The 12,030-nt window shown below is 40.3% G+C and overlaps 1 protein-coding gene across 6 annotated transcripts in view; it reads left to right on the top strand.

Moving 5' to 3' along the window:
* sugct (succinyl-CoA:glutarate-CoA transferase) overlaps positions 1-12,030 on the top strand; it is a 301,740-nt gene that overhangs the window by 31,726 nt on the left and 257,984 nt on the right. For all 6 annotated transcript variants that reach the window (XM_050056660.1, XM_050056658.1, XM_050056657.1 and 3 more), the window contains exons 7-8: positions 5,936-6,027; positions 9,716-9,859. In XM_050056660.1, coding sequence (XP_049912617.1) covers positions 5,936-6,027; positions 9,716-9,859 — 236 coding nt within the window. The remainder of the gene's footprint in view (positions 1-5,935; positions 6,028-9,715; positions 9,860-12,030) is intronic.

Genomic DNA, 12,030 nt, shown 5'->3' with positions numbered 1-12,030 from the left:
CGGACCTCCGCGGAATCCGTTCCGCGTATGTTCCGCCCGAGTATGTTCGGGCCGAGCGGTGAACAAACCAAACAACGCAATGTCAGGAGAAATTGAAAAGATATGTCGTCTATGTAAAGTCAACTTGCTAATTAAGGAGCCATTACATGTTCAAGAGTTTTATAAAGCTGCTCAAACGCCAAAGAGAGGCTATAAGTGAACGTTTCAGCGGCGACGTGTAATGACCCCCCCCCCAGGCGATGACATCGTTCATCTGCGATTTCACTAGATGGCGATAGGATGATAGGATATGGACAAGATTGCCCAACTCTAGCAATGATGCCATCTGCATATGAGAGGGCGACCACGCGACAATCTTGCTGAGCTCAAAATGAGTTACCAACTACTATTTAGCCCTTAATGTGCGTGAGATCGGGAAAAGGTAAGGCTAATTAGAGGCTGCCCTATGGTCTGCTCTACATGACACGGACTGAGGCATGTTCCGGGCACCGATTCATGGATGACATCATTGAATTAGTGAATCTGTGATGGATATAATTGTGAAAGACAGTTCGAATTACATTAAAGTATTTACGACTGGGAACTGTGATTACCAGAACTGAGCAGTGTGGCATACTACTGAACTGCAGACAGTCTCAAAACATGACGATTATAAAATACCACAAGTGTTGAGAAAACCGCCCAGAGCGCCACCAGGACGGAGCTGACATCGCAAGGACCTCTTTAATCAGGACGTAGAATAAAGCAAACAGGACGATTGAGCCCCAACCATTGTGACCACGATGTGCCTGCATCTGGTCCCACACCACTAAGGACAGCTTCACCTGCGGGACTTGGACTGTCGAATTCTTGGGTTTATTGCTTGACGCTGACCAAAATATTCTGTCTTTAACTTTTTATTACTGGATTTACATGCTGTTTGTGCCTTCTTAAATATATTAATGGTAGTGCGTGCATTTTCTACGTTCCTGTACAGCTTGGTGATTAACGGGGGCTAACTGATTTGAAGTACAGTGTTTCCCCTATATGCAACTAGTGGCACACTGCCGCTGCTTTTTAAAAAATTTTTTCCCTCAGTCTCAGCTCTTTAGAAACTACCGTTATATTATTTGGCTCTACAGACGTTTCATATCCAGATCAATTCACACACTTGTGAGTAAAGCATATAAGAGGAGAGGAGAGGGCTCCGTTTTGATGCGCACACAGACACATGCACACACGCACAGGTGAGCACGCTAGAGCATTTTCCTGACCAAACCCGACCCAAGCCCGGCACAGTTTGTTACCTGACATAGTTATTGTTGTGGACAGTGTGTAAGTAACCATAAAAAGACTGCTGTTAAGCACAGACAAACACGCTGCTCACACAGCAGCGCAGCACGGCATTGTATGTGCATCCAGTTGGAGCGCAGGTAAATAACAACTTCCAGCACTGAAATAGGTCATAGCACAAAACAGCAACATGCCCTCGTGCCAATGGCTGCTTCTGTATTACTGTGCATATGATAAAAGGCAACCCAGCAGGGAAAAGGAGGTAGGATGGTACTGCAATAGAGGCGCGAGAATTATCCTTTGGGTATTTTATTTTATTTTATTATTATTATTATTTTTTTTTTTTTTTGATTTACTCATCAAAACCTGTCTTGGAAAGGCAAGGCAGATTTATTTAGGCCTATAGCACATTTCAAACCCAAAGGCAAACCCGAAGTGTTTTACAGATTAGTCAGACAAGTTCATTGTAGTGAAATCGCAGAGCAATCCTGGAATGGCTTAGTAAAATCAAGGGCAGTATTAGTAAAACTGATTCAATTAGAAGTTGATCTATGAGTACCAATATCACGATCTCAATTACCTTAGAGGGCTTCCAGCACACAACTTCCTCCTTAATTTTTATTTTATTTTCAATTTTCTAATATATTTATCAATTTGAAACATTCATTTAATTACTTATTAATACAGACTAGCTGAACACTATAACTCATCGAATGCAAGATATCAAATATTAGCAGATTTAAAGAACTGCCACCTGATGAACAGCTGATGTGAGAGCACGTGCATAGACACACATGCAAACTACACTGTGTTTCCTGAAAGTAAAGGAATGTGAGTAAATACGAGTACTATAATGAGTGCGTTTTTAATTGTTTGTGCTCGATAATAGTATATCCTCTGTCGGTCACCTATAAAACCCACACCGAAAAATCGCTGAGGGGCTTTTAATTTGAAATGATACAGGAAGTGTGGTAAGATAACGCCATGATACGCATGTGAATTTATTTATTTTTTATGAATGAAGACGAAGAGGAAAACTCGCTTTTCTTGAAATGAGCGCATACCATTGTAAAGGAGAGGGCTTAGTGTGCCTGCCTGGTATGCTTACTTTGATGAAACCCAATGAACCAAAAATCAAGGCCGCTATTACAGTATTACGGTAAGTGTTTTCCCATTGAAACGAGGGGTGACAGGAGGAGGAAATAAATCACTTCATATTAATGATGCAGTGATAATATTTGTCTGCAGCACTGAATGATCAGATCATATGAGACACACTTAACTTAAACAGTGAGGGCAGCTGATGATCAGATGGCTTGAACCGCCGGCTCTCTTGCCGTAAGGGATCCAGGTGCACCGGGGCTGGAGAGACTGGAGGCAGAATGAAGCGCTGGTTCGGGCTGGACGCTGGCTGTGGAGTGGACGCCGGCTGGCTGCATGTGGTGACTGGCTGCATATGGAGGCCTGCGTTGATGAGGACGCTGATGAGGCAGAGGCTGAAGCATATCCAGGGACTGAAGCAAGGTGTGCGTGGAAAACTTGGCCGGAGTAACCAGGGACTGTGCTGGGCAATCTGGGTGTACGTATGCAAAGTGTCCCGAAGAAACAGATCATGTTACGTGTAGTATTGGGCCAATATCTTGAATTCGCACGTCACTGAGATCAAGACTGGAGATATAAACGAAGGCTGAAGTTGCGCATTGACAATACTGACTTGTAACAGGCGAAATTGCCTGAACTGAAGGACGTGATGAGTGAGAGATGATTCCGTTTCTGCTGAGGAATCGCACAAGGCTGATACTATCAATAAGAGACTGCAAAGTAAAAAGTAAGGTGAGCGACTGCCAGTGTGAAGATTCTGCCTAAAATGATGACTGGCATCAGCAGAAGAGAGAGCAGATTTAAAATTTTGCAGTGGCATCCTGATTGTCTGAGAGATCGTGGCAAAGTGTGATTGGATAACAAGAGGAGTGAACACCCATAGTCAGCTGATTAGAGGGAGTAGTGAGAGTGGGATGGAAAGAAATGTGAAAGGGTGAGCTCTTCTCGCTCTTTATGCCTTCATGTATTTTGTCTTAATACCCTTCTTTCCATTTCATTTCTTTCCTCCCTTTCCTTTGTCTTTTAACTGCCTTTAAGTTTTAAAACTCCCACTTCTCTGTTCCAGCTTCATCACTCCCACACTTTTTTGTTTTCGCTTCCTTCCTCCTCCTCCTTCTTTAAGGAAAAAAACTACATTACCCAGGAGGCCTCATTAAGCTGCAGCAGCTGGATGCAGTGGGCAGTTTTATAGCCTGGTTTCATCCTGAGCTGTCTGAAACTGAGCAGGATGCTTCATAGATTGATGTCTCCATCCCCCCAAAACTCTAATTCCTGTCAGTTTGTAACAAAAGGGAAAAAAAGGCAGACACTAGATTTCATAATGTTTGTTGGTCTCAGTTACAGCAGGATGTTCAGCTGCTGATGGATCATATTCAGCAGTTTTAATAACAGATTCTGTAAACCCTTACATTTCTGCTGATAGTTTTACAAACTATCCATCAGTTCTTAGATTGATATCCTTCTCTCCATGCAGTTGCTGGTTTTACTTAATTTTATTGAAAATCAACCAACAGAGAGATGATCCATTGACGTTTAGTAACTTTATTTCACAAAGCTGATCCTAAAGATTGCTGTCTGGGCCAAACTGGGGAATATTTTAATAGATTGGTATTGGCAGAAATACAACCAGTCTCTTCTCTAGCTGATCACATCACATCAGTTTCAGGAGTAACATTCAGACAAATTCTGATTATTTAAGCTGATCTACTTCGAAGTTTTGAACCAGGACCTTTAGTATTTGGATCATGTAGCTCATGAAAAATAAGGTTATTTCAGTGTGTCAGATATTTAATGTCAGTTTATGTTAAAATCTCTCTATATTTATGTCTCTGTTAATCTTTTTAAGTATCAGATAAGACGTGTCCGGAGAAGATATGATATGAAGAATCAAAGAAAACTTGATCAGGCATCCCTACTTTATTTCTTTATATTTTTGTGGCAGCTCTTATTCTCAAAACATTACAAAATGTTCTCTTGTGGCATAAAAAGACACATTTGTAGACACATATATTTGCATTTGATGTTGTTTGTAGTCTTTCATTTTTCACGTGTATCATGTGTTGCTACTTCTGCTTTTAAATTGCTCAACATTGACAATAATTCTTAAAGAATTTACAGAAAAAGACCCTTAACGAAGATAAATATAAAATATCTGAGGTTTGACATATTGAAGTGGACAATTTGACATGTTCATAAACAATTATGTTTTCAGGCTGTCCGTTCATCCATCTCATTATGTGATAACTCAAAAATGCCTTGGAAATGGAAATTTCATCACATTTGGCACAAACTTCCACTTGGACTCAACAATGACCTAATTAGATGTTGATGCTTAAAGTTCAAAGGTCACTGTGACCTTGCGTCTGTCTCATTCTCGAGAACACAATATCTGAAGAACGAATACCAATATCTGAAATTTGGCACAAATGCTCACTTGGACTCATAGAGGAACTGAAGAATTTGGTGGTCAAAGGTCAAGGTCACTGTGACTTTGTGTCTATCTCAAGAATGCCTTGGGGAAATTTTCCTTGAGGAAAACATGTTTTTGGCCATTAACTCAAGAATACCTGTGCTAGTTATGGCAAAATTTCACACAAATATCTCGTAGGATAAAATGATAACTTAAGTAATAACATTTTATTTCTAAAAGGTCAAAGGTTAACTTCACTGTGACATCATAAGTTTTCTGACCATTACTCAACATCATATGTCAGGAACAGAAGGGGAAACATTTGGTCAGATAATGAATTGGTCACACTAATCTTGAAACTGTACTGATTGTATAGATCTTCTCTGTGTGAAGCATCCATGTTTTAGAGTTTGTAGCTTCTTTGCAGCAACATCCATATTTGAGGCATTGTCTGCTGTGACTACATATGAGTCTGGATGACATAGATGTAAGCTGTAACTGAAACTTGACCGGTTTGTGGAGGAATACAACTACCAGGCAGTAATTCTAGTTTTGTTTGAGACATTTTTAAAAAAAATCCTCCTCTGCTGTATTTCACGTTTTAAGAAAATACATTTTTTAGGGTTGATTGATGCACAGAAATGACCTGTTTTTTCAGACTTTTGACTGCTCCCCTCTTTATGGATGTTCTAAACAACCAGATTGTGCTGCTAAAGCTCCGCCTTTGTTACACATTTTGAATACCAACTTCACTGATTTCACTCCATCTTTGGAGCTCAGAATTCATCATTTCACTCAGTTGTTTCTATCTCAACATTTGAGTTTAAATATGTGTTGTTTGGTCCTGTCAGTGGGCAGGTGATCATTTTCAAAGCATTTATGGGAATTTTTTTGTTGATGTGAAAATGAGCTGTGTCTGGACTCTTTAGGAAATCAATCTGGTTGTTTAGTCAGAGCGGCAGACTCAACACACAGCTGGAATGTGGTTTTCCTGGAAGAGGACGACAGTTTGATTCCCTGCTGTGTTTCCTCTCAGGTCAGAGAGGAACCAGCCCACTGGGTACAAAAGTAATAATCTGTGTGTGTGTGTGTATGTGTGTGTCTGTTTCTGTTTCTGTGTCTGTGCCTGTGTGTGTGTGTGTTTGTGTTCAGGTTATGGACAGACTGGTCCTCGGTCTCAGAGTCCAGGCTACGACTCCATTGCCTCTGCTGTGTCGGGGATGATGCACATCACTGGGCCGGAGGTCAGAGTCAGTTTTCTTCTATTCTATTCTATTCTATTCTATTCTATTCTATTCTATTCTATTGTTAAAGCTACAACAGCCCCATCAGTCCATCTGTCAATCCAATACTTTCAATACATTCTCAGTCCCAACTCATCTAATACTAAGGCTTAGTCGGTGGCCATACACGTCAACCATGATGCTCTATGTACCTCTCCAGCATTTTGGATACTCAAGGTTGGTGTGTCAATTTATGCTATTTATATGCATTGCGTCATTTCAAAATAAATCAGTTTTCACAGGAAATCTAGAGTTTCTGCTTGTTGAATATACACAGTCTCTTCACAAAATAAACTGAGGACATAGGTAAAAAAACTTTATTTTTAGGTTTATTTCTTAAGTTTTAAGGCCCAAACACACTGAAAGTGATCCTCCATTTTGAATTGCACCCATTGTTTTAAATGGCCAATCATGCACCATAAGCATTACGTGGTGCATCAAACCACTTCAACGCCCCTTCTGCAACCTTGTTTCAATTTTGGAGAATCAAATGAAGACCCAGCGATGAAAATGAGTGAAGCAGGAGAGAGACAGAGAGATAGAGAGAAAGAGAGGCGGGCATTAGAGGATGACATGAAGTCCCACTTCCACAAAACAAAATCCTGTTTGGTCCCTTTTAGTATGTATTTTTACATCTTCACTGACCAGTGGATACTAGGTCAAGAACCCCTGAGGATCATGTTCCGCCAGGAAAGCTACATTCACTGAATGTAGAGTCTGTAGGCAAACCCTGGAGATCTTGCCTCCGGAAGAAGAGCGGAAGAGCCCTGGTTTCCGGTTGTAGGCTGTTTGTAGTCCGCGTGATATTGACCAATCACGTTTGAGCCGGCTGCAGTTATTGCCAGGTTAAATGGTCCGTGCGATGAACTAACGAGGCGGAACATAATTGGCGTCACTGCAAACTCTGAATCCATCGCAATGGTTCAACATATTTACTTATATATAAACAGAAGTCGGAAACGGAAATTCGCCTCCTCTGCCCAAATCAAACCGGAATGCCAAAAAATCGGGGGTCTGCCCCCAGAGGCTGTATTGCTGTCTGTTGGAAGTCAGACGCGGAATACAGCCGATGGGTTCCGGGAATGCTTCTGCCCCAACCTGTTACCGTGTTTTGTTTTTTGATAACGGAAAACTGTGTTTATCCGCATTAGAACTACGTATTCATATATAAAAACTAACCATTTCAATCAGTATAGCATAATGCTGAAATACCTTCTAACAGCTGAAACAGCTATAGTGTAAATAATTTTGTCACATTAATATTTTTAAAGTATATTTTTCGTATTTTTACTGTAATTTTCTATTCTATATTTATTTTACTGACTGTTGCAATACTTTGGCTTGTATTTTATTTCCTCTTGATATCTTTATTGTTTGCACCAAACACCAAGGCAAATTCCTTGTAAGTGAAAACATACTTGGTCGTAAATCATATTCTGATTCTAATTGCTACAATCGTTGGAAATAACTAGCAGTGAGTCCATTAGCTTGGTCAGATAAAAGGAATAACCATTATTGTGCTAATGAAAATTATGCATCATAATAATATTATCTTAAAAAATGATCCATTTTTCTTCAAATGTTTACCATAAAACAAGGCTCTCTGGAAACAAACTAATAGCTGCCGATTTCACATTGTTCACTCAATATAAATATTATGATTCCTGTCACGCCTGTTCCTGTTGACTTTTTTTCCTGTCTTGTGTCAGTCATGTGATGAGATGTGAAATGAACTCCCATCCAGGGGAAATCCCACAGGAATCCTGTGACCAACGGGAATCCCCAAAAAATGTCAGTCTCTAGTGGACGTGCAATGAGAGTGCGTAACAATTTTGGGCAACAGCTGACAGCTGATGTCAGCTCCGTTAGCTGAGCTTAAAACTTTATGAACAATAGTACAATTATAATTCTGCAACAGCATTAAGTAAAGAGTTATGATTGGCTTTGCTGCAGGTGATTTTCACCCACCTGCTTCTAAGCAGCTGCACCCACCCAACAGTTGCCCTCCTGCATTATGTGACATTATAGGCTACTTAAATAGAAATTTATATAAAACTAATGCAGGAAAAGGAAACAAACTTGTCCAACTCCACAGAGATAAGACTAGGGTTGGGATCCAGATCCGGTTCTTTTTTGGAACCGGGTCCAAAGTTCCAGTCCGGAACCGGTTCCATCACAATTGGAGTAACGGTTCCTTCAAACGGTTCCTAGATTGTAAAAAAAAAAAAACATCACGTGCATTTCCATTAGAGTGCAGCACGGGCCGCATATTTCTTTCCGAACCCGACCGAGCCCGACATTATTTAATGACTAAAGCACTGAGTTTGTGTCACACAGTTGTTATGGTTACAGGCTATTTAACAGGCCGGGTGTGCGCCGTGGGTGCTCAGCGGAGAGGGAGACCTCCGTGTTTGAGACGGGAGTGTGCGGCGGGAGGTCCGAGGCTTCCAGCGAGGGGAGAGGGAGAAATATAACAAAATAAGATAAAATCTTCCAGCGAGGGGAGAGGGAGAAATATAACAAAATAAGATAAAATAGGAAAAACCTGTCTCCCTATTTTATTTAATTTTTAGCGTTTAATCAAGACGGAGGCTGGCGGCAGGAGGTCCGAGACTTCCAGCGATGGGAGCGGTAGAAACAAACAGCCAATGTGTGTGTGTTGTGTTCAGGTGTTGTGGAGCGGTAGAAACAAACAGCCAATGTGTGTGTGTTGTGTTCAGGTGTTGTCACGTAAGGTAATAGTGTTACTGTAGAAATCAGAGAATCACTTTTTGTTGTTATATATTCTCAGGGAGATGATACGAGCTCTAAATCTGAAATACACACCACACACAAATGTGTATTTTCATCTAATTGTACTGTGCAACAGTTAGAATAAAGTTTTTGTATTTGTATGATTGCATTTGTGTTTATTATATACTTGTTTAAATATAGCAAGTATAATGAATATAATGTAGGAATCGGTAAGAGGAATCGGTAAGTAATCGGACCGTTAAGAAAGAATCGGTAAGGAATCGGAATCGTTAAAATCCTAATGAGTCCCAACCCTAGATAAGACCAACGTAATTGTCTTCGGGCCACAGACAGAAAGAATGCCAGCTCTCACCTTGAGGCCCTCTCTCTTTTATAACTAGTCACACAAGAAATCTTGGTGTTGTCCTGGACTCAGATTTAAATGTGGAAATTGTATGTCTCTATTGTCTCTGTGCTGTCCACTGTTCATCTGTATTTTAGGTTTCTTCTTTGTATTTTAGATTGTGGTCTGTGTATATTGTAAATTATATGTTGGGACTACAGATGGAAATTAGCAGTTATAGCTAAATCTGGTGCAACCATCTCCTCATTTCTTGTAAATGATTAATGGTATTGCACACTGTCCCTTGATAAACTAAATAAACTAAACTAAACTAATTAAATTTCCACAGCCATATCAAATCTCTAATGTCATCTGACTACTACCAAAAAACAATGCTAGTGCAAAAAGCATGTGTAACTTACATCTGTATAACGAGGCAGCGTTCACTGTAGCCAGCTCAGGCTCCTTGTTGTCCCTAGCCACCATGTCAGAAGTTGAGAAGTTTGTGATGTAGCATCCACTACGTCACAACCCTCACCCTCACCTCCAATAATGCAATGCTTCTGCTAGCAGGATGGTGAGCCAGTGCGTCCAGGCGTTGCCATGACGGACCTGGCAACGGGACTGTATGCACACGGAGCCATCATGGCCGCCCTGCTGCAACGACAGAAGACTGGGCGGGGAGTTCACATCGACTGTAACCTGCTGTCTTCACAGGTAACAGCTCGGAGAGAGTGTGTGTGAGTGTGTGTGTGTGTGTGTGTGTGTGTGCGCGCGCGCATGTGTGTGTGTAATCTCCATGTTTAACTGCAGCTGAGTCAATTTATCAAATTTTTGAGTTAATTGCTGAAATTTCAAACTATAACAGCTGTGATCTATTCAGATCTGTATCAGCCCAGAAGTAATTTTATTGAAGTCAGTTATGTGTGTATATATATATATATATATATATATATATATATATATGTATATATGTGTGTGTGTGTGTATATATATATATATATATATATATGTATGTATGTAAAGGTAAATAAAAATTAAATTCATTTTGCTTGCATATTCAAACTTTACAGACATTATAAGACGCTATTCTTCAGTCAAACATTCAAAGAAGGAGAAAATTCCATTCTTGCATTAGGCCCATTGTCAAGACTCTGTTATTACTATTAAAACAAACTCATGAAACAAAACTGAATAAATGCCATGTACCTCTTTTTGTAAATGCAGTCACTTCAAGCCTTTAACAGCCCAGCTGGCACTGGACGTCAGAAACATGTTGGACTCTTATGTTGGACAGAGGTTAAATTTTGGTTGGAATGTAAATTGGGTTGATGATATTTCAAATGTCTGGATGTTGATGTTATGACATTTTGCAGACATTGGGTTTTGTTCTAGTTTGGAAAATATTAGGTTTAGTGACTTACCAACACAAGTGAAAAACAACAAAATGTTAATGTCATCTCTTGATAGTATTCTATGTGAAATTGACCTTTCTTCCAAGTGGCAACCTCCGAGGCTGAAAAATGAAGCGAACACTGAAGTGCCACAAACTGCAGTTCCTCTAATGTCCACTTGAGGCTGGCTCCAAGAGCGAGTCAATCCCCACAGACCCCCATGTTAAAATGTCCAACTTTACAAGAGATATAAACATGTTTACAACCTGGCTCAAAAAACAGTTTTGGTGTCTAAAGCTAATTTCAGCATTCGTGAAAAATGTACGGGGGCTAAACTTTTATAGAACTCATCTGTTTTGGCTTAAAGTTACGTGTATATAAAGGCGAGCCTCTTTGAGTGACAGGCAGACTACTGATAGTCTTCGGCTTCTTAGTCTGATCCACCCCNGGGAAAAAAAACGGTAGAAACCTCAGGAAGAGCAACTGAGGAGGGATCCCTCTTCCAGGACGGACAGATGTGCAATAGATGACGTACAGAACAGATCAACATAATACATTTACAGTAATCCGTATGACAAAATGATACATAAAGAGAGACAGAGACAGAGAGAGATGCAGGACAGTAAGTAATGATAATAGCTTACAACAACATTCATTAAAGTAATAATATTATAATAATAATTACGGCTATTGTGGTACAATATGTTGTAGGTTTAGTTAGTTTAGTTTATGTATGTGACAATAATCATATGTGTATAACAGAGATGGGACCAAGTCACACATGTGCAAGTCTCAAATAAGTCTCAAGTCTTAACCTTCAAGTCTCAGGTAAGTCCCAAGTCATTTTTTCTTGAGCAAGTCAAGTCAAGTCACAGGTTATGTCAAGTCAAGTCAAGACCTGTAATAGGTCAAGTCAAGTCCAAGTGAAGTCACCTTATTATTGTAATTTTACCTGCAGAATCTGATCTTAATAAAGTGAAAAGACAAGATATAAGTAACTGTCAGTAAACACTGACTTCATCGCTGCAATGTTTACTTTGCAGGGATGACCCCCATGCGTGCACACAAAGACACACACACACACACACACACACCAACCAAGGCAGCAGCCAAAATCGCCCATTTAGCTCATTTAACCCTGTGTTGCTCGTTCATAAAATGTATAACCGGTCTTGTGATGAACCGGTCGGAATGTTCGCTCACGTTTTCTGGGGTAATAATATTAGCTAATTGACAAGCGCTTACTGGGCAGAATAGCTCTTCAAATGACGAACAAAGTTTGAAGTTGTCGCCTGGCTGTCCGAGTTGTTTATGCCGCATGTCTTGCACTGTGCTGTTCGTCTTTTGCCGTAATAATGGTAATTCCGAAAGCCGAAGACGATGACTCTCGGTACCCCTCCCGCTGACATGTTGATGCCTATCTGATATAAGAGGGCCTGTTTCTCCAATAAACACGTAAGGTACGTAGAGAGGGCATGACTGATTGACAGGGTA

This window comes from Epinephelus moara, chromosome 11 (genome assembly GCF_006386435.1).
Source record: "Epinephelus moara isolate mb chromosome 11, YSFRI_EMoa_1.0, whole genome shotgun sequence".
In the NCBI taxonomy this organism is placed as follows: Eukaryota; Metazoa; Chordata; class Actinopteri; order Perciformes; family Serranidae; genus Epinephelus; species Epinephelus moara.
This window is presented reverse-complemented; position numbering and strand designations above follow the sequence as displayed.